Source organism: Acipenser ruthenus, chromosome 52 (genome assembly GCF_902713425.1).
Source record: "Acipenser ruthenus chromosome 52, fAciRut3.2 maternal haplotype, whole genome shotgun sequence".
Lineage (NCBI taxonomy): Eukaryota > Metazoa > Chordata > Actinopteri > Acipenseriformes > Acipenseridae > Acipenser > Acipenser ruthenus.
Genome location: NC_081240.1, coordinates 2,660,569 through 2,687,519, shown reverse-complemented (window position 1 = coordinate 2,687,519; position 26,951 = coordinate 2,660,569). Strand labels below are relative to the sequence as shown.

The following is a 26,951-nucleotide window of genomic DNA, read 5'->3' as shown; positions in this document are numbered from 1 at the left end:
ATTCACACGGCAACATCTGCAGTCAAAGCTCAACACGGCACAACAAGACTCAGAGCACAGGACACCTGCACGGCTGAGAGTCAGATTCGCAAGCGCTGTCTGCAAAACACACACTGTAATTTACAAATTAACTGTGCAGGGGAACTCTGTACTTCTGTGTTATTAAACTCAGGTATTTTCTACAAAAAAAAAAAAAAAAGACTTTTACCTGGTGAAACAACAGGTATGTCCATTTAGAAAACAAGCACCTTTTTATAAAACAAACTTTTTTTTCTCTTTTTTTCTTGCCTTTTATATGGACAGCAATAAGACACGACTGGATGATTACAGTACACATGTATACAAATCAAGAAACGGTCATATTTTGAAGCGGATTTTATACTTTTCTATTGAGTTCTAAAGAATAATTTTGAGAACATTTATTTTGTGGACGTATGGAGCGCGTGTAATTGATGGTTGGAGTTGAATGACAGTTTTTTTCCCCCCCGACCTAAAATGCTAAAAAGCGGCATGGGACCATCAAGCCGGATTTAATGTTGACACCGGCTGCAAACTTCTTTTGGATTAAAATCCACCAGAGGACAGCGCACCCATTCAATTTACCTCCGAGCGAGAAACAGCGTCTCTGATCTACAAATCAGTTCTAATTGAATTCTACCTGTGGATGTCTGTCTTATTATAAATGTACAGTCAATCTTGCGAACTGAAATCGAGGCGGCACGATGCATTTGCGAGCATTGCTCGTGTCTTTCACTTGCTTCCTGACGTTTGCTGGCTCACAGGTGAGTGCGGCTTTCTCCGGCTTTTCATATTTTGAAGTGCGCAAATGTATCTATAGCCTTCACGGAGGTATTTACGTATGCAGCCAAAGTAGTAGAAATTATTTTTTCGAGCGCCCATATACCTTTGTATACTGTATGTATTGTAATATGTTATGTGTTTACTGTTATTTCTATATATTTTAAACTAATTTGCAGTCTGCTGCACTCGGGGTGTCGAGTGGAATTGTGATTTCAGAAGACGTCAAAGCGTGTTGTCCTTTTACAGAAGAAACCTCTTATATTCTGTGGTGGAGCGCTACGTAATGGTCTGCGGTTGTCAAGATTTATTGACACGAGGGAATAGGGTAGATTGGTTAATGTTTAATGGCAAATGAAAGACACTTTTGTTTAAGAGATTTTAAAGCCGTGGGATATTGGAATATTGTCAAATTTGAAATATGCAGCGATACCCATAAACTGAGGCAGATAAAAAAAAAAGGGGTGTGCTGGAGCGCAATGGATCGTATTGGTTCTTGATCCAAAGCGATTCAAAGATCTACCGAGTCGTGCTCACTTTGGGAACTTTTCTGTTTAAAATATGAAGTATCTTAATTTTTACGAAGTTTGAAATCATTCCGAATGGATCTTGCAAGTTTAGACGTGTGCCCCTAATCAGACCAGTGAAAGTTCACTATGAATCTCAACACATAGAAGATGTGGGTCTGGAAAATAATCAAGAAATGTATAATTTTTAGGCTTTGGTTTCTTATTTTATATGGAGGCTTCATAAAAGCATCTGACAGGCTATATTTGCAGAATTAACAGTATAGTCTTAAATTCTGCGTTTAACAAAATCAGAGTAAGTTATTAAATTTAGTTAAAGAAAACATTTAAATAGCAGGCAAAGGATGCCAGTTAAAAATGATCCAAATAATTACAAAGTAGCCTGTCCTCAAATGAGGACAATGGCACTTAATGTAACACAGTATATATATATATATATATATATATATATATATATATATATATATATATATATATATATATATATATATATATATATTAAAAACTGAGCAATTGCAGAAGAATTCAGAATGTTTGCAAACGCCATAAAAAGACAAGGGCAGTCAATGTAATCTTCCTTCAGAGATAATGTTGTGCAGTTTTTGATGTTCATGCAGCAAGTAAGAAGAAGTGTAGCTGGTAGGTTTCACACTGGTCCAACTTTTAAAATATATTGTAGCTGTCTTTGCTGGGCCTCTCTCAATAGTGCAGGTTCCCGTAAAGAGGACTATAGGGCTGTGTGTGTTCAAGACTTCACTTGAATAAGAGCCCAGTCTTCGGCAGATAAAAGGAGATCACTCTTTCAGATTAGCCCTCTCAGAAGGCAGCTAAACCAGGATGTTTTTGGCTAGCTTCCAAAGATGACACACATTTCACCGGCGCGTTGCATAGGGTAATAATAACAATGAAAGAACTATATTCTGTGTTCAATGCGGGTCGGAATCCCTGGTTCAGTTTGAAAGCCCCCTTATCACCAAACCAAACACTCTTGTCGTTTTAAATGGTGTTGTTATTTTGATGATGTTCCAATTGAAAGGCGAGTGCCGTACAGACAGCTGGTAACACTGAAGCCTTTGAATCAAAGCAGAATCTGGAGTGGATTTTAATGTTAGGCTGTGACTCCTGTCTGCTGCTTCAGACTGGTGTTACATGCTCTTCTTCAGTGGTGTTATTTTAATTGAGATTCTAGTACAACAAGTCGTGAGGCAGATGAGTAGATGCAGAAGGACTTGGGGTTGAACATTATTTTGTTGGCTGTTTTACGCCAGAAAAAACTTGGTTTCCCTCCGCAGATCACTTCCTCCTCTCCAAATACAGCAAAAGATTTTTTACTTCGCAAGCTCTCCATTTTCTACCACTTGTGCTTTCCATTCTTTGAAGTCCGTTTTATTTTCAAATGTGGCTGCTCAAGCCATCCCAAGTGAAATGATGCCAGTCAATGCTCTCAACCTTGCCCCCAGACAAACAGTTCAGAAGACTTCCACTGTGACCCATAGGGGGTGCTGTTTCCCTTTATTCACTTTAGAATTCATATGCTTTTCAATGGGGTTTCCATTTGCTTCAATGACAGCACCAATCAGTGATGCAGTGGAGCCGGAACACGGCCCAGTACTATTTTCTATAGGCAGCAGGGAGGTAGTGGAGCCGGAAGTGGAGCATAATACTAGGCAAGCTAAGTCACATGACTTCACATCTCCCGTGCAAAAGAGCATTAGTTGTGTTACCATACGACTCCATGTACACTAGGACAGTATGGGACAGTTCAGGCTTTTATGCGTTGATTCTGGTATGTTTTACCTGTCTCAGGTACCTTTCCCAGAAGGACTACACTTACCAGAATTGCATTGCGGCGTGTTTTGAAAAGCCTGAACTGTCCCAAACTGTCCTAATGTAGATGGAGTCATAAGGTAACCCGATCTATTACAAACTACTTCTTTAAGAAGGCTGAAAATAAAGACAAAGACAACAGCAGTGCATCGACTAATACTGTGGAGATAAACACAAACAAAGCCACTGACACACAGAAAAAGTAAAGCATTCTGACAAGATGGAGAAAGACACTTTGTGGAAATACTTGGATAAATTTGATAAATGCATTACCATCACACCAATCTCTATACTGAGCCTCATACTGCGCTGCATACTTTAGTATATGATGTTTCTTCAGCCTGCAGAAGAACAATCGTTTTTCCACGTTTCCACTGCCACTCTCTAATCGCACATATATACAACGCTTCTTGTAGAGGATATATCTATCTGATAACATAAGCACAATGGCATGCCTTCATTTGGAACAGCTATAGCAATAGCCTAGATTTGTGACTTGCTAAGAATTTCGCAATAGCCTAGATTTGTGACTTGCTAAGAATTTTGTGCACACTCTATTGAGAATGGCAGGATCTGGGGCTAGAGTATATTTGTACATGATGGATGTAGGTCATGGTTATTTTACTTGATCAGTAGCTCTAATTTTGTATTTTATTTGAACCAAAAGTCCTTTCCATGACTCAAGACACTGACAGTGAAAGTAGGCTGTTTTCATTCTGAGTCATGCCTGTATGGTCGCACTCTGTAATTCAAAGCCCACCTCCCAATACTAACTGCTTTAAATTACACAGTATTCGAGAAGAATGGTTTAAAATAACTAATGGGCTATTATTAGCCCCTCACATGCTGTAATTCAAACACAAAACAAAAACTGAATCATACTTGGTTAGCCACAGTTTGTGTAGGTAACAAGCTCAGGTGTGTCTTATTATTAAATTCATAGTGAGAATTTAAACTGCAATGCAATGGACGTCTTTTTTCCATCCCAGTGATGATAACCAGCACTATTGCTGCAGGGCTGCAAATGAGACTCCTATTACATAGCAGTTTCACCCATTCCAGGTTTTAATACAAGCTTGATTAACCACAGCGTATACAGGTAACAAGCTCAGGTGTATCTTATTATTAAACTCATAGTGAAACCCTTAATAGATCAAACTGCTATGCAACAGGAGCCTTATTTCCATCCCTGTGTACAGAAGATTTCTAGTGTGTGCCACTGACTCAGTGTATGACCCTGAGCAAGTCAATGAACCTCCTTCAGCTCTGTCCTTCGGATGACATGTAAAACAAACGAGGTCCTATTGTAAGTGACTCTGCAGCAGCAGTTGTTGATGCATAGTTCACCCCCTAGTCTCTGTAAGTTGCCTTGGATAAACGTGTCTGCCAAATAAAATAAATAAACAGAGAGCAGCTGCAGTGTCCTGGTCCTTGGTGTGGACATGCCTCGGTCTTGTCCACTGATGTTTTGACAGTGAAGTGACTGCGCGTTGCCTGTTGAAGGAGCCGTGTACATCCTCCTGTCTGGCTTTTTACTGACTGGGTGTTGGTTTCAATATCAAACACACTCCACTGGCACCAACCCAACACAGCCCTTGTCTTGCTGCTCCGGACTGCTCTTTCACTCGCGGGTCTGCTATCTGTCCCTCTTGTAATCTGTTTGTTTAACCTGTACGCCCCCAAGCTCATATATAGCTTCCCTCTGTGCTGTTATAAAAACCCTCAAATCGTTTTATTAGCATCTTTATTTAAAGTGCTGTTTTCTTTAACTGTTTTATTGTTTTATGTTTTTTTTATTGTTATTATTTATTGATATAGTTGTTATTGTAATTATGTATTGTTATTTTGTCATTTTTAGTATTTCTTGGTACTGCAGACTTTTTTTTCTGTTTTAACTAACATGCAAAATACAGTGTTATGCAAGGTGCTATATAAATAAATAACATTGAAAAGTTGAAAATTGAATCAAGAGTCCAGCAGAATATGGCTTTCATACTGAAGGTCTATTAACATGGATGTGAATGGAATTGGGCCTGTAAATGTCTGTCCTTAATTATTCTTTATGTATATAAATTACAGTGACTTCTAATTTGAAAACAAAAATCCAGCATGAAATTTTCATCTTCGATGTTGCTAAGTGAATATTCATGTGTCTTCTTACTGGATCTCATTTTGGAATCTATCTTGCATTCATTCAAATCGCACTGCTCCAAATTACAATGTGTTGCTTTAAGCAGATGAGGTGCTTCATCTAATTTTTATGAATGCAGCAGCAGCAGCAATCAGACCCCTGGTAAATCTGCTTGGCACTGATTACGCTTATCACAGCATGAAGTCACACCTGAGTCTGTAGGTTTAGGAGTTCAACTCCAAGGGAGGAACCGTTTATTTAACATCAACCTCCTGACTCCTGATCCTTTAATAGACTTCATTGAGGGGAGTTCTGAAACACAGGGTTAGGTGCAGCAGCAGCAGCAGCAGCAGGGCTAGTGTGAGTTTCTAACCCTGCTCAAACTCCTGGCTCCTGATCATTTCAATATTAATAATGCTAGACTTCATTGAGGGGAGCTCTGAACCCCAGGACTGGGTTCAGCAACAGCAGCAGCAGGGCTAGTGTGAGTTTCTAACCCTGCTCAAACTCCTGGCTCCTGATCATTTCAATATTAATAACACTAGACTTCATTGAAGGGAGCTCTGAACCCCAGGACTGGGTGCAGCAGCAGCAGCAGCAGGGCTAGTGTGAGTTTCTAACCCTGCTCAAACTCCTGGCTCCTGATCATTTCAATATTAATAATACTAGACTTCATTGAGGGGAGCTGTGAACCCCAGGACTGGGTGCAGCAGCAACAGCAGCAGCAGCAGGGCTAGTGTGAGTTCCTAACCCTGCTCAAACTCCTGGCTCCTGATCATTTCAATATTAATAATACTAGACTTCATTGAGGGGAGCTCTGAACCCCAGGACTGGGTGCAGCAGCAGCAGCAGCAGGGCTAGTGTGAGTTCCTAACCCTGCTCAAACTCCTGGCACCTGATCATGTGAATAATAATAATAATAATAATAATAATAATAATAATAATAATAATAATAATAGACTTAATTGAGGGGATTTCTGAACACCAGGACAGTACAGCAAGGCTAGTGTGAGTTTCAAGCAAGACTAGATGTCCTTTTAATATTCCTACAAATTCTGAAAGTGTGACATACACAGCTTTGGATATTAATTTGGATGCATGCAACACTGGGGAATAAAAGAGAGTTTCAAAACAGCTGTGTGTGTGTGTGTGTGTGTGTGTGTGCGTGTGTGAGAGAGAGAGAGAGAGTGTGAGGTGTTGTTGTATTATGCACTGCTGTGTGTGTGTGCGAGTGTGCGAGTGTGCGAGTGTGAGATGTTGCTGTATTATGCCTGCGGTTGGGTTTTAGTTAAAGATTTTATTCCAGGAGCCCTGAGGGACTGCGCTGTTGTCCTACATTTCAGTGTCTGTTTCTACTTGTCCTTCGCAAAGACAGACATGCTTCGGTCTTTGATCTAGTACCTGAGAAAGGAAAAGTGATGGGCCAAACTCTCTCATCTGTTGTATTTCACAAATATTAACAAATGCCCTTAATTCAAGGTACACGACCTATAAAACATTTTGAGGCCTGGAGAGAAGTGTTACATTTTTCCAATTAATTAAATCATCTGACCAATTATGCCCGGGTGGAATAGAAGCCAGAAGGCCCTGCGGCCCTCCAGGAGCTGAGACTGACATCTATGGTAACTGAAGCAGCACTTCAGTAGTGCTTTTTCAGTCTTTTTTTCATGCCTGCACCGAAAGGTAGGGCTGCGTATCTGCATTTTAAGACATGTGTAAACTGTTTAAAATGCAGAGCACATTTTCAGCAGAAACATTGAGCTTATTTATTTAAAATACTCGCTGTGTTTGTTGTAGGAGTGATTTGTTTGCTCAGCCCAGCAAACTGATAAACCATGGATTTGAACAAAGCTGAAAATATTAAAACAGTTTGGACGTGACTTCATTATTTGAGAGAGAGAGAGAGAGAGAGAGAGAGAGAGAGAGAGAGAGAGAGAGAGAGAGAGAGAGAGAGAGAGAGAGAGAGAGAGAGAGAGAGAGAGAGAGAGAGAGAGAGAGAGAGAGAGAGATATGCAGGAAATGCTGTGTGCGTGTGTGTGTGTCTGTGTGACTTTCATGTGATTGTCACTAAAATAGAAAACAGGAACACCAGCTTTGCAGACACAGGCTTCTATCTGATTCCAGCGGCTGTCTACAGGTTTAGGAGTATACTATAATATTAACTATCAAAACTGGCATTTCATTTCTTATCTGTTTAATATCCTATTATGTGTGTTGGTTATGATTCGTTATACTTTTGTACCTGAAACTTGCCTGGGCTGTAGCATTGGTTGTATGTGAAAAACATTAATGTGATATCAGAACACTCTTGTGGTCTCCTGTTCTAACAATCTCAGCTCAGACTTGTTGCTAGGTTGCCTCGCCAAGTTTCAAGCACAATTCTACTGTATGCGATTTTAGAATGGCAAGAACAGAGGGAGCAATCTCATTGGCTAGCAAGTGTTCCAGTCTGTGCAGATATGTCACCACACCAACTTGAATTGGTTCCTGATTCACGGGACAACCCTTTCACTTTGTGGAGGAGGGGTGGTGGTGCTGTTTTATAAGAACAATAACACACTCCAGGGAGTTGAAATCTGGTTAAAAATTTGAAGGACTAGGCTGTTTAACAACAACGTCTAGGTGTGCAGATATTGGACCCTATTGGGACCCCCCTGTCGTGTGTTATTGGCTTCTTATTAAATACGTAATTTAACTTTAAATAAGCAGAGTAAGATACAGTAAAAAATGCAGCGTGGTTGTTGAAGTATTTTTAGGGACAGACTCGCAAAAGCTGTGGAATGTGTGGTGGAGGCAGGCAGCCAGTTAATTACCTATAATTATGTGCTGGATTTCTCTTGCCAAGCCTGTATTTTGAGATTCCCTGCACCGCCGCGCTCCGACACACACTGCTGCAGCCCGGCTGAGCTGAAATCGGGTGGCAGGGAGTGACTATGAACACTTTCAGGTTGTACATCTATCTGCGGTTATGAAATCAGTGCAGTCTCGTTTGCCACAATGCAACACAAAGCACTGCGATTCTATGTGGCTCAACCATGAAATTTGTTATGTTGAGTGTTTAGAGCAACATGCAAGACAATAAAACAAGGTTTACAATAAACGTCAAAGTTATCAAGACCCCCCTGTTTAGACTGCACTTGTAGATCAATTGCTTTATCCCTCCTGCGCTGAGCCTCAGCTAATGCACTATACTTGCACTATTGCAGTACTAATATGTCATTGTAGAGATAAATTGTTGTAATCCTAACTTGTTGCATCCTAGTTCATATTGTATTTTAATAGCATTATTTGCACTTACTCTAAACTACACTGTATTTAAATATTACACTTGCATTGTAACCCTGTACTGTACTGTAACACCTGAAAGTAGTCTTAGATAAAGATGTCTTCCAAATAAATAATAATAATAATTATTGTAGGTTACTAAATTGAACAGATTTATATTTTAAAATGTCAGGAGAAAGAAGTGTTTTAATATACAGGCAATGTCATTGATTCTGCTGTTTAGGATGTTAAATGGGACTGTATGCACCACACAGCAATCTCTTTGATTGAAGACATTTCACACCTGAAAGAAATAGAGAGACAAGCAATATTAACAGTGAGGCCGATGATGACTTATTGACCAAAGCAGAGGACTGAGATTGTCATAAATAGACAGAACCTGTTAAGAAACTGATCTTCAGGGGGATTCAGTTTATCAGGGGAAATAAACTGGAGTTTAATACAAAAACTCTGCTGCCCTGAGCATTTTGATCCCTTTAAAAGTTTACCACAGTATTTTTGCCATTTTCCCATGGTTATACTATGAATTTAGCACAGTTTACCCTGCTTTTCCATGTTTATTACTATGCTTTACTATACTTCACTTTCTTTACAATGCTTCCATATGCTTTACCAGACCTCTCTGTGCTTTACAATGCTTCCCTATGCTTTACCAGACCTCTCTGTGCTTTACAATGCTTCCCTATGCTTTACCAGACCTCTCTGTGCTTTACAATGCTTCCATATGCTTTACCAGACCTCTCTGTGCTTTACGATGCTTCCCTATGCTGTACCAGACCTCTCTGTGCTTTACAATGCTTCCCTATGCTTTACCAGACCTCTCTGTGCTTTACAATGCTTCCCTATGCTTTACCACACCTCTCTGTGCTTTACAATGCCTCCCTATGCTTTACCAGACCTCTCTGTGCTTTACAATGCTTCCCTATGCTTTACCATACCTCTCTGTGCTTTACAATGCTTCCCTATGCTTTACCACACCTCTCTGTGCTTTACAATGCCTCCCTATGCTTTACCAGACCTCTCTGTGCTTTACAATTCTTCCCTATGCTTTACCATACCTCTCTGTGCTTTACAATGCTTCTCTATGCTTTACCATACCTCTCGGTGCTTTACAATGCTTCCCTATGCTTTACCAGACCTCTCTGTACTTTACAATGCTTCCCTATGCTCTATCATCCCCCTCTGTGCTTTACAGTGCTTCCCTATTCTTTACCAGACCTCTCTGTGCTTTACAATGCTTCCCTGTGCTCTATCATCCCCCTCTGTGCTTTACAGTGCTTCCCTATGCTCTACCATCCCCCTCTGTGCTTTACAGTGCTTCCCTATGCTTTACCAGACCTCTCTGTGCTTTACAGTGCTTCCCTATGCTTTACCAGACCTCTCTGTGCTTTACAATGCTTCCCTGTGCTCTATCATCCCCCTCTGTGCTTTACAGTGCTTACCTATGCTTTACAATACCTCTGTGCTTTACAATGCTTGCCTATGCTTTAGCTTTCACTGTGCTTTAGTACACATTGTTGTGTTTTTACTATGGGACACTGTTATAAGGGATACCTTGAAACCTTGTCTCATTGAATCCAGTGGAGACTCACACTAACTTCACAGTCTTGTTCTGGAGAATGAAAAAAAAAAGTTCTTGGCTCTATTTGAAAGTGTTGGTACTTGTTCAATATTTTTTTTTTAAATGCTTTACATTTTTGCGTAAAAGTAAAAAATGAAATTTTTAAAAAAAAAACACCTGTTTGGAACTCACCATCTGTTTTATGTAAAAGGCCAGTTCCGTCCCAAATGGGTTCTGTCTTTAAGACTTTTCTTTCATTTTACCTCTCGTAAAAAAAAAAGACCACCCACGCAAGGGACCACATACTGTCCTGAAGTCTGCTTGATCGATATATATATTTACTGGTACAGAAACAGGCAATTTGAAATAAAAGAATCACCCAAAGACATGGGTTCAAAAAGTATCTAAACTGCAGTGGAACTAAATACATTAAAATCATTCAAGTAGGACCTTGTCTGGCCCCTTAAACACATTTTCTGAAGTATATTTCCGCTAAAGAATGACCATGGTTCATCAAAATGGATCACTGGTTTTCTAGACATAAAAGTTTTTTTTTTTTTTTTACACACATCTTAGGATTTGTCTTTTTACAGGCACATGTTCATTTTTTTTTCTTTTTGCTTAAATCTCCTAAGAAGAATGCTACCGTATTCTTGTTTGTTGTATTTTTTAGATTTTATAGATGTATTAGTGCATTTACAGTTCAGCTAAATTTCACCCAGAACAGTGTTTTAGTATACAGAGCTGCGTTTTTAGTTGCATTTTGTGTAGTGTTTGTTTAGAAGTTGCTGTGGAACCAGAATTGGTTACTATAGCCCAGGGATAAGAAAGATAAAGATGGATCTAAAAGAAAAAACATAAAAAAATACTTTACTGTATTCTACAGGGTGTCTCCAAACTTCTTGATAACTACAGAACTACCACAAAATAGATGTATTTTATTTTGGCAATGCGGTTTTATTACCCGTGAATATCTGGATATATAAGGCTGTCGATTCATATTGTACAGTATGTTTTATATTTATGTCTGCAAATTGTGCTGAAACTAAGGGCAGGTATCATATTTTTATATTTGAATAACCATTCACCATTGAATAAATACATCTTTGTGGGTAAAATGAAAAACAAATCCATTGGTAGTAAATGAATAACAACTGGGGTGCCACTGAACATCTTGCTTATAGGAATAGTTTGCCTTGTGTCAGACAGCGAACAGTTATCGCTTCACTAGATATTTAGTAAGAAAGAAAGGCGTAATATGGGCAATAGACATCTCAAAACCAAGCACCACACACCAGGAGACATGGCAGGAAAAAGGAAGACGCACGACTGCATTGTACAGGCATTATTTGTGTTCTCTGTTAGTGAAAATGTGTTTCAATGAAGTGAATACACATTCATTGAATACATACTGAGTACAGGAGTGTTATTGTGTGATATGCATGTAGAGGGAGTGGGGACAGGATGGGGGGGGGGGGGGGGTTGTGGAGCTTTGCATCTCCGCTTAGTGAAAAACCATGAGATTTTCATCACAACTTAAAAAAAGAAAGCCACAGCTGCTTAATTGCAGTGGTAGTCCTGACAGTAAAATACTGTAGTGTAATGTCGTTTGAATTCAAAGGTCATTACACATAACACTGCACAGCAGTTAAACTAGGCACCCTCACGAGACGATCGCTTCTCAGGTATACTGTAGTAAAATAGGATTCTGCAGCCTGGAGTAAACATAATCGTGATCATATAATAAGTTGCTTACACACAAGGACTTGTTTTGATGGATTGTCCTCAGTGATTAAGCACCATTGACATTTGTATACTGTATTTAAACTGCTGATGTGCAGAGGCACGCTTTTGCTAATTGTAATCATATCGTTCCGCTTTTAAGAATCAAATCATTGGATGGATGTGATTCTTATAAACAGAATGCACTAATATATATATATATATATATATATATATATATATATATATATATATATATATATATATATATATATATATATATATATATAGTGCACTCCATATACAGACGTGCTCAAATTTGTTGGTACCCTTACAGCTCATTGAAATAATGCTTCATTCCTCCTGAAAAGTGATGAAATTAAAAGCTATTTTATCATGTATACTTGCATGCCTTTGGTATGTCATAGAATAAAGCAAAGAAGCTGTGAAAAGAGATGAATTATTGCTTATTCTACAAAGATATTCTAAAATGGCCTGGACACATTTGTTGGTACCCCTTAGAAAAGATAATAAATAATTGGATTATAGTGATATTTCAAACGAATTAGTTTCTTTAATTAGTATCACACATGTCTCCTATCTTGTAATCAGTCATTCAGCCTATTTAAATGGAGAAAAGTAGTCACTGTGCTGTTTGGTATCATTGTGTGCACCACACTGAACATGGACCAGAGAAAGCAAAGGAGAGAGTTGTCTGAGGAGATCAGAAAGAAAATAATAGACAAGCATGGTAAAGGTAAAGGCTACAAGACCATCTCCAAGCAGCTTGATGTTCCTGTGACAACAGTTGCAAATATTATTAAGAAGTTTAAGGTCCATGGAACTGTAGCCAACCTCCCTGGGCGCGGCCGCAAGAGGAAAATCGACCCCAGATTGAACAGAAGGATAGTGCGAATGGTAGAAAAAGAACCAAGGATAACTGCCAAAGAGATACAAGCTGAACTCCAAGGTGAAGGTACGTCAGTTTCTGATCGCACCATCCGTCGCTTTTTGAGCGAGAGGGCTCCATGGAAGAAGACCCAGGAGGACTCCACTTTTGACAGAAAAACATAAAAAAGCCAGACTGGAATTTGCTAAAATGCATATTGACAAGCCACAATCCTTCTGGGAGAATGTCCTTTGGACAGATGAGTCAAAACTGAAGCTTTTTGGCAAGTCACATCAGCTCTATGTTCACAGACGAAAAAATGAAGCTTTCAAAGAAAAGAACACCATACCTACAGTGAAACATGGAGGAGGCTCGGTTATGTTTTGGGGCTGCTTTGCTGCGCCTGGCACAGGGTGCCTTGAATCTGTGCAGGGCACAATGAAATCTCAAGACTATCAAGGCATTCTGGAGCGAAACATACTGCCCAGTGTCAAAAAGCTCTGTCTCAGTCGCAGGTCATGGGTCCTCCAACAGGATAATGACCCAAAACACACAGCTAAAAGCACCCAGGAATGGATAAGAACAAAACATTGGACTATTCTGAAGTTGCCTTCTATGAGTCCTGATCTGAATCCTATCGAACATCTATGGAAAGAGCTGAAACTTGCAGTCTGGAGAAGGCACCCATCAAACCTGAGACAGCTGGAGCAGTTTGCTCAGGAAGAGTGGGCCAAACTACCTGTTAACAGGTGCAGAAGTCTCATTGTGAGCTACAGAAAACGTTTGATTGCAGTGATTGCCTCTAAAGGTTGTGCAACAAAATATTAGGTTAGCGGTCCCATCATTTTTGTCCATGCCATTTTCATTTGTTTTATTATTTACAATATTATGTTCAATAAAAAATCAAAAGCAAAGTCTGATTTCTATTAAATATGGAATAAACAATGGTGGATGCCAATTACTTTTGTCAGTTTCAAGTTATTTCAGAGAAAATTGTGCATTCTTCGTTTTTTTGTGGAGGGGTACCAACAAATTTGAGCACGTCTGTATATATTAATTATGTCTCAATCCTAAAATTCTAGGTAATGCAAAACTTTTGGCCATATCTTTATGTTACTAACATGACTGTTTTGCATGTACTGCTATGATGTGCAGATTTTTTGTGATTTAATCATCACTTCCCAGTACGAAAGACACTAGTGTCCCTGTCTGTCTCTATCTCCCTCACTGCCTCCCTAACCCTTTTCTCTCTCTCTCTCTCTCTCTCTTTCTGCAGGGGGACAAGATTCCCGAGGCGATAGTTCGGAAACTCCGAAGCAGCGCGATCCATTCCATCCAGGATCTGCAGCGTCTCTTGCAGATAGACTCCGTAGGTAAATCTAAGCGCTAGAAACGAATTCCTCTGCTTCTGCCCTGCTCGTTTGCTACTGCCTATGTAACAGGACTACTTTGTTCATCCTGTTGACTGTTGTACTCTGCGTTGTGTTTCGGCTTTTTTTAAAGATGATGACAGGAAGACATGCGTTTTCAGTATCGCCTTTGTTTTTATTCTGCATTGAAAATGAAAAGAAAAGAAAATTGCATTTCAGTCTGGTTTACTGCATCTGCATCCACCTTCCTCCGAGACTTCACAAGACAGGAAAGGAAAAAAATGGCGTTTCAGTATTATTCATTACATTTGGACTATACCAAAATAACTCACTGTCATTGTTACGCTGTTTATTTTTTTCCAAACAGACTGCTCATACAGCCATATAATAATTAGAAGACAACAGTTAGAAAATGTTTATTTCCTTAGAAATAATTACTACACTGTGTCTAATGCAATTCACAATATTTGTATTGCCCATTACTTGTCCATGGTACAGTCCATTACTCTGAAGCCTTGCAAGGAAGCAATTATCTGACTTTTCAAGCGACAGCAACAGCCTAATGAAAATCTAGTGAAACCACTATACTACTGTTACACCTACAGTGAACCTGGGTGAGAGGAGACAGGCTACAGCTAGAGCTGAGGAGTGACAGAGAGGGAGGGAAGGAAGCAGGGTGGCTCTAGTGGTTAGAGCTGAGGAGGGACTGGGAGGGAGGGAGGGAAGCAGTATGGCTCTAGTGGGGCTGAGGAGGGACTGGGAGGGAAGCAGTGTGGCTCTAGTGGAGCTGAGGAGGGACTGGGAGGGAGGGAAGCAGTGTGACTCTAGTGGTTAGAGCTGAGGAGTGACAGAGAGGGAGGGAGGTAAGCAGTGTGGCTCTAGTGGTTAGAGCTGAAGAGGGACTGGAAGGGAGGGAGGGAAGCAGTGTGCTCTAGTTGAGCTGAGGAGGGACTGGGAGGGAGGGAAGCAGTGTGGCTCTAGTGGGGCTGAGGAGGGACTGGAAGGGGGGAAGGAAGCAGTGTTCTCTAGTGGTTAGAGCTGAGGAGGGACTGGGAGGGAGGGAGGGAAGAAGTGTGCCTCTAGTGGAGCAGAGGAGGGACTGAGAGGGAGGGAAGCAGTGTGGCTCTAGTGGAGCAGAGGAGGGACTGAGAGGGAGGGAAGCAGTGTGGCTCTAGTGGTTGATAGTGTCGCATTTCTGGTCAACTGTCAAAACGTTTTGTAAAAGATCACAATGCAAGCAGTTGCACGGCTTGGGGTTTCCGCATTCCAATAATTCACATTCGCTTGTGCCAGGGTTTATTTTTAAACCAGCTGTGATAAATAAGTGCTGGGCTCTCCATTGCTAATGGACCCGGGTGGCCTGTGCTCTTTGTTTTGACTGGGTAGTGCGCTGGCAGCGTGGCTGAGCTGCTATCTGTGAACTAACACAGTTTCCTGGCTTTGTTTCCTATTTCAGTGAGGGGGCAGCTGCTCCTTCTCAGCCCTAGAGCTATGGCCAATATCGTTTTATTTATTTTGTAGTTTCGTTGATTACATGTTGTTAAATAAAAGATAACAATTATGTTCATAAGGTTTTTTTTTTGTTTTTTTAAATTATGTCCCAATCCTAAAATTCGAGGTGATGCAAAACTTTTTGGCCACAGCGTTTAGTGCTGGGATAAAAACTCTCACACCCAGTCCTGGGTATGAGATATCCCATTGCTTAGTGAGCAGGTAAGACCCTGTGAAATCAGGTCCACTGCTCAATATCCCCTGAATACACAAGGGGGGGATTCTAGGGGAATCACAGTTACGCTTGTTCAGCTAAACAGGATCAGGTTTTTCTTTGAAGGCCGCTGCATTAAAAACGTTTACAGGTACATACATTCTGGTAATAAAAATCTCTGTTTAAATGCGTGGCTGTCACATAATAACCCTTGATAGTTCTTGAGTTTGGTTGAATAGCTAAATAACCAAATTTTGTGTCCTATATTTTCTACACTATTTTCGAGTACATTTTCCATGTGCATTTCGACTAGAATGTGTTTTTTTTTTATTAATATTTCTTCAGATTTTATTAATGAATTAGAACTAGAAAAGGCCATTCAGCTCGCTCGCTCGCTCGCTTTGATGTAAGCGTGGTCCGTTAGCACCCAGGAGAGGAAAAGCAAAAAAAACCCCTAACCATTTAGCAGGGGAAATAAAACCTCTGGGAATCGGTGGCTAAATGGACTGTTCTTCCTCCAGATAGCTAGCTAAAGGTCTTATGGTCATAGAGAGGGTTATACAGTATTGTTCATGACAATAGGATCCAATTAGATCTATTACCGCCACCATTTTTCCACCATACGAACCCCGGGAACCAGCAAATTCACTGAAGACACTGATTTTAAAGGGGAGTCAGCCAATGAGACTCAAGAGAACTCACGCTGTGTGTCAGTGCGCTGACATTATGGTCACTGCTCTGCTCAAACTGCTCTTTATCCGAGCTCTTGGGAGTGCTTGGAGACGCAAAATCATTCCTGCTGAAAAAGTGGACCAGCACTGAATCTTTTAAAAAATAGTAAAGCTGCCAGAAATCAAGTTTAAAACAAATGAGTCATTTGTATTGGTTACACTGTGTTTGAAATGTGTGTCACACCTTTAAATTATTGAATTAATACATGTATGGATTTTGACAGTTAGGATTCCAGTATATTGATTGGGGGTTGACTTTTATGTACAGGAAGTGAGCTTGAGAATAACGTGAGTGAGACTGTAAGCAAGACTAAACAGCTTCAGTATGCCTTTGCTCTGTACATTTCCGCATACCATGTACTCTCCGAATTAATCATTTTGAACCCGCTTATTATTATTATTATTATTATTATTATTATTATTATTATTATTATTATTATTATTATTATTATTATTGTTGTTATTATTATTATTTATTTCTTAGCAGACACCCTTATCCAGGGCGACTTACAGTTGTTACAAGATATCGCATTATTTTTACATACAGTTACCCATTTATACAGTTGGGTTTTTACTGGAGCAATCTAGGTAAAGTACCTTGCTCAAGAGTACAGCAGCAGTGTCCCCCCCCCCCCTCCCCCCCCCCGGGATTGAACCCACGACCCTCTGGTCAGGAGTCCAGAGCCCCTAACCATTATTATTATTATTATTATTATTATTATTATTATTATTATTATTATTATTATTATTATTATTATTATTATTAGTTTATTTAGCAGACGCCTTTATCCAAGGCGACTTACAGAGACTAGGGTGTGTGAACTATGCATCAGCTGCAGAGTCACTTACAACTACGTCTCACCCGAAAGACAGAGCACAAGGAGGTTAAGTGACTTGCTCAGGGTCACACAATGAGTCAGTGGCTCAGGTGGGATTTGAACCAGGGACCTCCTGGTTAGAAGCCCGTTTCTTTAACCACTGGACCACACAGCCTGCTGCCCCGTTATTGTGTATCGACAATTAATACGCAATGAATTGTCGATACACACTATTGGTTATCAGAAGCTTCCTCAGAAGAACAGCTACGTGTTGTTTCTGTTGGGATTGGGTAGGTTTAGCAGCGGTTGTTTGGTAACGGAATATAAGATATCACAGAGTGGGTTGAACTGTTGCACTGCAAGTCAGGGCAGTTTTATGCACATTCCATGCACAGTTATTCTCGAGGTAAAAATACACTTCCAATAGGAGTTCAGTACGTTGTCAAGGAGGTTATGTGTAATTACTTGTCCTGAGTGCTTTAAAAAAAAAAAAAAAAAAAAAAACTTTTCCAGTTGCTTATAAGTGTACGTTGTTATTGCCTTTTAGTTATCGAGAATAATAAAAACATGTTTTAAATGACAATAACTGCAGTTGCATGGTGGCAGTTGTTGGCATATGGGATGTATCTTTGCTGTAGGCTTGCCTACTCTTTTGGAGTTTGTGTATTTACCAACCCCCCCCCCCCTTGGAACTTTGACAAATTGCACCCTGGGTCTTTAAAATTAGGTAAAATTACTGGTTTTAATTTAACATATAAACGGTGTCAGTATTTAGAGTCTCGGGACAAACAACGCTAGCTTTACCACTGACTCCCAGGAAGTTTAATGATTAGCTGCAGTAAGCAGTCAGTGTCAGTCACTGTCTGAATTTTGTATCTGATTCAAACTCAGCTTGGTCTCCTGGAACCAGTTTCTCAAAGCACTGCCAACACTAAGCAAGCTGCGAGCTAGCAAGATATCTGATTTCCAGCCGTTTCAAAAAACATTTGAAGACAGAACGATAACGTTTAGTGGAAATCCACTCAGCAAGTCTATGTGATGTAAGGATGAATGTGTTATTTTCTTTCTTTTTTATGGAAGTGAATTGAATTGAGCAGACTGCTACCCAGAACTGCTTTCCCCTGTCTCTCTGTCCTCTCAACTCTAATGCTGATGTTGCACCCTTAAAAGAAACGCTCACAAGTCAGTTTTCTTCTCTTTGTCGCAACTTTATTTTGCCTCGGTTTGTGTTCACTTTTTAATAAAGCAAGGCGTATACTTCATTACATCCAAACAGCATACTGTTTCCGACTCACCAAGAGCTTTCTGTGAGCAGTGTCCCTTTCAGTGAGGGTAACGCTTTGGCATTTTAGCTATATTTTCTTTTCTTTCTGTTTCATTTGCAGTCTCTGTTAACACTCACATACACTCTCTTATACTCCACTTCTCATCTCTGATCTGTCACCTCCTTTGTATCCAAATTATTCATTTCCTCAAGGCACAGTGTCCATTACAATGCATCTTTATATGTCTAACTCAAGTATAGCAAATGCAACCAAACTAGCATAATAATAGCGTGCATGGAAGTTTGAGCTATTGAAACTATTTTAAGGATATTAACTTTTAGGTTTTAAAATTAAACATTTTAATGCTTAGTATTTTCTAAGGCGCAACACTAAAACCTCTCTCTTCCAGTGTTTGCTCATTGTTCAGTTTACTGAACAGCTGACAATCTGTTCCTATACCACACCCAGTCACACAATAGGTGCTGTTGGTACATTTCAAATTTCCACTTAATCACACACACATGCACACACAGACACACACACACACACACACACATATTCCTGGCAAATTATTAAGCCTCATTTAAAAATAGAATTGCCTTTGTGTTAGAAACAATGTTTTCATTTTGAAAATAGCACACGGAATGGGATGGGACAGTTGAATTATTATGCATGCCATTTTTTTCTAAAGGACTGGGAGGAAGCAGTGTGGTCTAGTCTCGTGGGTAGAGCTGAGGGACTGGGAGGGAGGGAAGCAGTGTGGCTCTAGTGGTTAGAGCTGAGGGACTGGGAGGGAAGGAAGCAGTGTGGCTCTAGTGGTTAGAGCTGAGAGACTGGGAAGGGGGCTAGCAGTGTGGCCTAGTCTAGTAAGAGGGACTGGGGGGGAGGAAGGGAAGCAGTGTGGCTCTGGTGGTTAGAGCTGAGGAGGGACTGGGAGGAGGGAGGTAGTGTGGCTCTAGTTGTTAGAGCTGAGGGACTGGGAGAGTAGCAGTATGGCTGTAGTGGTTAGAGCTGAGGAGGGACTGGGAGGAGGGAGGTAGTGTGGCTCTAGTTGTTAGAGCTGAGGGACTGGGAGAGTAGCAGTATGGCTGTAGTGGTTAGAGCTGAGGAGGGACTGGGAGGGTAGCAGTATGGCTGTAATGGTTAGAGCTGAGGAGGGACTGGGAGGAGGGAGGTAGTGTGGCTCTAGTTGTTAGAGCTGAGGGACTGGGAGGGTAGCAGTATGGCTGTAGTGGTTAGAGCTGAGGAGGGACTGGGAGGAGGGAGGTAGTGTGGCTCTAGTTGTTAGAGCTGAGGGACTGGGAGGGTAGCAGTATAGCTGTAGTGGTTAGAGCTGAGGAGGGACTGGGAGGAGGGAGGTAGTGTGGCTCTAGCTGTTAGATCTGAGGGACTGGGAGGGTAGCAGTATGGCTGTAATGGTTAGAGCTGAGGAGGGACTGGGAGGAGGGAGGTAGTGTGGCTCTAGTTGTTAGAGCTGAGGGACTGTGAGGGTAGCAGTATGGCTGTAATGGTTAGAGCTGAGGAGGGACTGGGAAGAGGGAGGTAGTGTGGCTCTAGTTGTTAGAGCTGAGGGACTGGGGTGGTAGTAGTATTGCTGTAGTGGTTAGAGCTGAGGAGGGATTGGGAGGGAAGAAAGGAAGCAGTGTGCTCTAGTCTAGTGGTTAGAGTTGAAAAACTTTAGATTGTCAATTTTTAAATTCCATTCTTTAGCTCTCATGTCTTAATAGATGCTTTATTTCTCACTTGTTTGTATACAGGGAAATGGTTTTCATCAATGTATCTTGCATACAGATGATTCACACTGTCTTCTCTCACTGGGTTAATAGGGAGGGTGCTTTGGGAATGCAGTCCGATTGACTGTGTATCTCTTTTCCTGCAGAAGAAGATTCACTGCCTGACCAGGCTGTGCCATTCAGAAGGCAGCTGAGATCCAATTCCAGCTTGAGTAGAGTGATGCGCAGCCTACAGGGTAAGAATCACCCGCCCCCACTGTCCATCACCATCTCTCATCATCTCTCCACCTACCTAACTGTATACAGCAGTCACTGTTTGTAACATGAACATGTTCAGTTTGTTTCACTGTATCTGCCTCAGCCTAGCAAAGAAAATGTGTAATGCTGGGTGTGTCGGTTTGTCAAGGTCAGTGGTTTTCCACAGTGCTTATGCATCACAGAACTGTGTGACAATGACCGCCAGGGCCTACGTGTAGTTAATGAGATATGGAGTGGGAATGATACTCAGACAGACAGACAGACAGACAGACAGACAGACAGACAGACAGACAGACAGACAGACAGACAGACAGAAAGAATCGTTTCACTATACTCTGCTTTACTTTGATTGGCTGCAGATATAGAAAACCAGTCATCTTTTTTATTATTTTTTTTTTTTTAGGAGATGCAAAATCAATCTAGATGTTAACTTTAATGCTATGAACATGGTCCTTAATGACTCTAATACAAATGTGTTAAATCATGTTGTCTTCTTTGGCAAGGCACAGGGCAGATGCTAGATGTCTGTGTAAGGTAATGGCGGCAGGTGCCAAAGTACAAAAAACATTTATAAGGAAGTTTGGAGGCTTAGTGGTCCAGTGGTTAAAGAAAGGGGCTTTATACCAGGAGGTTAAAATCCAGGTTCAGCCACTGACTCACTGTGTGTGACCCTGAGCAAGTCACTTAACCTCCTTGTGCTCCGTCCTTCGGATGAGACATAAAACCGAGGTCCTATGGTAAGTGACTCTGTAGCAGCAGTTGTGATGCATAGTTCACCCTGTCTGCTCCTGGATAAGGCATTATTTCCCTTATGTTAATGATGCTATAATCTCCCTTTAATGGCACCAGTTTTATATTTCACTTCTACTCTTAAACGTTTTCATATTCCCTTATCCTGGGCTATTTAACTTAAATGTATTGCCAACACAGTCTCAGAAGGGAAAGTGTAAAATCCAGCCTTGCGTCCTCTAATCCATTGGTTTTCAACCTTTTCATCTCAAGTACCAGTGTTTCCAGCAGGGACCACCAGCTGTACCAGTAACCATGTGCAATCTTAAGCAACAGAGACAAAACAGAGACCTACCCCATTACAACTGGTTTTCTTGAAAATGTGACCGCATCGTCTAATTATTTAACAAGAAGAGTTGGCTGCTTTGGTTCACCATCAGTAACTCTGAAAGTTCACAACAAATGTCTCTCATCATCATTTCTCATTTCTCTGTGATTCAGTGGTACAAACAGATCGATACATTATGATGCGATTCAGGGAGCATTGTGGTTGAGGAATCATATCGTCATAAAGAACAACTGCCAATGCATACCAGTTGCAAGCCTGTCACAAGTACGGTGCAAGTACCACAGGCTGAAAACCACTGCTCTAACCCCTCTCTGTCTGTCTCCCAGGCCTGGCGGTGGAAGCTGATATGGCCGTGCCTGCGCAGTGCCAGCCTCGCACCGAGGTCCTGGAGCTCACCAGAGGCATGGTGGACCGCAGCAACACCAACTTCCTGGTGTGGCCGCTCTGCGTAGAGGTGCAGCGCTGCTCAGGGTGCTGCAACACCCACAGCATGCACTGCAGACCCACCCGAGTGCAACCACGCCACCTACAGGTGAGGCACGCAAACTGCTGGATGGAGAACCCGATTATAAAACTTGCAGGACAGTTTGAAGGGGTGTTTTTTGTCAAGACCTATTTATTCAAAGGCCGGTGAACCTTCTGGTCTAATAGATCACATGGCAAGTCAGCATAGTGAGTTTTTTGGTTCCATTTTTGTGAAATTCACAAGATTCTCCTTTAAAAACAAAACAAAACAGAAGTTAATAGAGGAAACGCTTTGAAAGTGATCCTCATTTTTACATGGGGATGGAACTGATAACAAATCACCCTTTCTTTGAATAGTTCCCTGGCACGTTCCTGTTCTTGTTCCTAACCTTGGCTTGTTGCAGATAGAGCTCGTTGACCCTAATTAGGCTACATTGGGTCTTCCTTTTAGATAGCGGGTGGGTGGGGGGGTTGTCAGGAAATTCCTTTCAGTAAAATTCTCAGCAGCTTTTCCAAAACTGAGAGAGGTGGGTGGTGTTATTCCAGGAAAATGCCAGCGAAAACAAGGTGTGAGGCTAGTTAAAGAGTCCTGCTGACTGGAGTGTGTCTCTCTCTAGGTGGTGAAGATTGAATATGTGCAGAAGAAAGCTCGCCATGGGAAGGCGCTGGTCACTGTGGAGGACCACCTGGAGTGCCGGTGTGAGGCCGTCGCCCCCCAGCGCTCGGCACAGCACTCCAAACACAAACCAGGTAACCTGTCCTTCTGTCTGTTGTAAGTGACTCTGCAGCAGCAGTTGTTGATAGTTCTCCCCCTAGTCTCTGTAAGTCGCTTTGGATAAAAGCGTCTGCTAAATTACTCATTAATTAAGTCCTGGCCTGCTGTAATGGATAAGGCATTATTATTTCCCTTATGTTAATGATGCTATAATCTCTCTTTAATGGCACTGGTTTTATATTTCACTTCTACTCTTTTCATATTCCCTTATCCTGGGCTATTTAACTTGAATGTATTGCCAACACAGTCTCTAATCCAGTGGTTTTCAACCTTTTCAAGTACCAGTGTTTCCAGTAGGGACCACCAGGTGTACCAGTAACCATGTGCAATCTTAAACGGCTGTTGTAAAACAGAGACCTACCCCATTACAACTGGTTTTCTCACTGAAAATGTGACGGCATCATCTAATTAATGAACAGGAAGAGTTCCCTGCACTCACTCGACACTGTACCCTGCTCAGAGCAGGCCTGTAGTCCCAGTCTGTATATAACCTTCTTGGAGTGAACTGAAAGCCTTGCTGTTTCTCCCAGCAGTCACGCCGGTCCCTGCAATGACACCCCCTAGAGTCACGCAGCCCCGATCGAAGCAGCTGCTCAGGAGGAAACACCGCAAGTTAAAACACATCTCCCAGAAGGCAGCACTGAAAGAGCTGCTCCCCAGATAGAAGAGCCAGGGTGAGTCTCTGTGTGTGTGTGTGTGTCTGTGAGTCTCTCTGTGTGTCTGTGTGTCTGTGTGTGGATGAATCTTTCTGTGTGTGTGTGAGTCTGAGTGTGTGTGCATCTCTGAGTGTCTGTCTCTCTGTGAGTCTGTGTGTATGTATGTGTGTGTGAGTCTCTTTGTGTGTCTGAGTCTGTGTGTTTGTGTGTGTGTATATGAATCTTTCTGTGTGTGTGTGAGAGTCTGAGTCTCTGTGTATATGTCTGTGTTTCTGTGAGACTCTCAGTGTGTCTGAGTCTGTCTGTGTGTCTGTGAGTCTCTGTGCGTGTCTGTGAGTCTGGTGTGTGTGTGTGAGTCTCTTTGTGTGTCTGTGAGTCTCTGTGTGTGTGTGTGTGTGGGTGAATCTTTATCTGTGTGTGTGCGTGGGTGAGTCTCTGTGTGTGTGTATGTGTGGGTGTGTGGGTGTGTGTGTGTGTGTGTACGTGTCTGTGTGTCTCTCGTCCTGCTACAGAAGTGAGAATATATAACAAAGTGCAAAAGAGTCCCCCTACTTTCATCCTACGTGGAGTTGTTTGGGTTTTATTACAGGGGTAATAAGGGCAACCTTGACTCTCCTAATCCATTTCCTAATTATATTTGCAGTAGGTCATGTCAATAATTCAGGAATTGGTTGAAACACAGTCTTGCAATGGAATGGAGGTTTCCTATAATGAGTGTCAATGCAATGTCCACACTAAAGGAGTACAGTGTGCGTCAGAGCGGCTCTCTGAATAGACACAGCAAAGAGCAACTCTGTGTGTGTGAGTGTGCATCTGTGCATACTAAAGTTGATAAATTCAATGTCAAACGTTTCGACCGAAAGTCCTAACCCTATCGCTTGTGGTAAAACGCTTCAGGTGAGCACTTTGGGTGGACAAGAGGACCTCGATGCTGAGAAACAGCACTATCAGAGAACAGAGTCAACTGTACATGTTATCTTATTACGAATCATGTTTCAATTTAAAAGAAAGAACGCATTGGGGATTCCAGAGGGAGAGTGTCGCATTGGCTCTGACGTCCTGTGGGTTAGGGAGGCAAAACCGCCAGGGACTGTTTCTCCTCATCGTGCTACAGCGAGTCCTGCCTGCCAGCACCCAGTGAGCTCAGAGCGGACACCTGCAGGGCTGGCCTTGTCCTCCAGAGGCCGGTAGCTCTCTGACCTCCGCTCTCGAGTTCCTGGGTATAGAAGAGGCTTGGTTGTGGGATCGGAGGATGCCCACTGAACCTTCAGTTCTCCTGAGCTGGGGAATTGCTGCGGTGAGGGAGAAAAAAAATAATTGGACATTCCTAATTGGGGAGAAAATCGGGGGTACAACCCGTTTATTAAGAAACAAAAAAAACACACACACAATACATAGTTAATGTCGTTATACATGTTTTTAGTTTTTTGTCAGTTTGTAGTCTACCCTGAGATGATGATAATGTAAATGACTTGTGGATTTGTACAGTACTGTGACAGAACAATACTGTGAGAAATACCTCTCCTCTTACACAGGACTTGTTAGCTAATGGTCACATGATTTATAATCCACAGTTGAAAGTGCAGCTATTCATCATTTCTAAATTATCTCTCTTTTCTTTTTTTCAGGCCATTGGCTCTGGTGACTTTCCTTCAGTGTGACCTATCTGGATGGGGTCCTTGAATATTCAGCCGTCTGAAGGACTACCTGGGATGAAAAACCTGGTGCTTCCTTCCTTGTATTATTATTATTATTATTATTATTATTATTATTATTATTATTATTATTATTATTATTATTATTACATTTGTGCAATTGTTTCAGTGGATACAAATTAATAAAAGACTTTTTGTTCAGCTTTGCTACATCCAGAGCAAAAATGCACTAAAGATAAATATTAAAAAAAGATAGTTGTGCTGACTTCCCTTGAACACAGAGGACCAAAGAACTTCAAATCCCATCAGCCTTTGTGGTAGCACAGCTCAATTTCCTGTTAAAGCAAGCTGATTGGACAACGGCAGTTGACTAAAAAGTACCGCCTAAAATTACAGGACAGCTCACTTTGAAAAGAATGAACCACTTTCTCAGAAGAATGGACTATGAATTGGAGAAACTGCTGGAAATGATCAAGCAACAACAATAGGATATTTCCGATTTCTATTGAGAGAAATAAAATGACTTTATGAGTGATCAGACAAATGTTTTTTTTTCTTTTCTACATTCCTTACTCATGGACTGGAAAGGACACTTGGAGCCAGTGTAACGGAAATGTCTTGCCTGTAACATCTTTAAAACAAATATTGATGTCCTTGCTTTTCAAATAAAGCTATGAATCATCTGTGAAGCCCCTGAGTTGTGAAATCTGCGTTGATTCTTGTGAAAACGGACATCCTTGAATACAAGATTTCCTGTTTTTTTTATGTTGTGTGATTTAAGGAACTTGCAATGTTGAATCAGCCATTTTAATCAAGTTTCACCAAGAACTGTGATTCAGAATGGAGCGGAACACCCCCGTAAGCACCTTCATTTCACTCGTCAGTCCTGCCCCATCAGAAAGCCCCTTGGATTGGATTGGATTGAATCATTAAACAGTATTAAACACTCTTTAAGGGAACTGATCCGATTAAGCAAAAGAGGCCCATCAAATTCAAGACAAAAAACGTGAAACATTTTTTAACGGACAAAACATTTATTTGAAGTATGCCACTAAGATTTGTTTCAGTGTCTTGTTTTTTAGCCATAATACTTTCTAAAGAGGACTTCAAGCAATAAAATAATTTGGCATCTCCCCTTTTTAATGAAAATCAAGCGGTTATAAAACTAGTAAGCAACTGCAGCCTATTATTGGTTTATTAGTTCTGTGCACCAGTAACCAAGCTAAATGTGTTTCCTTGTCTCTTTTAAGCAATATGACCATTGGTGCCCCTTCAGATAAGTAACTAACCAAGGCTTTATAATCCAATTTCTTACCTCTTATTAGCATTAGCAACATTGTCACTGGCCCCCGTTCAAAAGAGACCCCTACATACACTGTGTGTATTACCAAGTTACTGGCTTGTGCGATTGTATAGTTCAGAGTTTGGTAAGGCAATGGCAGATTGTATGCAAGCTTTGTAGCACATTTGTACTTTTCAGGTCTGCTTGCAGAAGCAGTTGTAAACTACTGAGAATATTTTATGTTTCCTGGTGAACTGGAAACCATTTTCTATTGTTATTTTTTTCCTCTGTCATATTTAAATTATTTAAAGGGGTCTTTTTCCCCCCTGTTCTGAAATGTAATTATGGCTAATTTTTTTTTTTATTTTTATTTTTTAACAAATATATAACATTTAAAAAAAAAAGTAAATAAATGAACTT

At 41.1% G+C, this 26,951-nt stretch overlaps 1 protein-coding gene across 3 annotated transcripts; it reads left to right on the top strand.

Annotated features, from left to right (window-relative positions):
* Positions 1-26,951, top strand: LOC117433133 (platelet-derived growth factor subunit B-like). 3 transcript variants are annotated; one of them, XM_034920092.2, is made up of 7 exons: positions 1-782; positions 14,017-14,109; positions 20,509-20,598; positions 22,025-22,230; positions 22,781-22,913; positions 23,472-23,612; positions 25,223-26,951. In XM_034920092.2, the coding sequence occupies exons 1-6, from the start codon at positions 683-685 to the stop codon at positions 23,600-23,602; spliced, it is 753 nt and encodes a 250-aa protein (XP_034775983.1). In that variant the 5' UTR covers positions 1-682; the 3' UTR covers positions 23,603-23,612; positions 25,223-26,951. The 3 variants fall into 3 exon arrangements, with proteins under 3 accessions (XP_034775983.1, XP_034775981.1, XP_034775984.1); XM_034920090.2 differs by having other exon boundaries at positions 2-782; positions 23,469-23,612; XM_034920093.2 differs by having other exon boundaries at positions 3-782; positions 14,017-14,113; positions 23,469-23,612.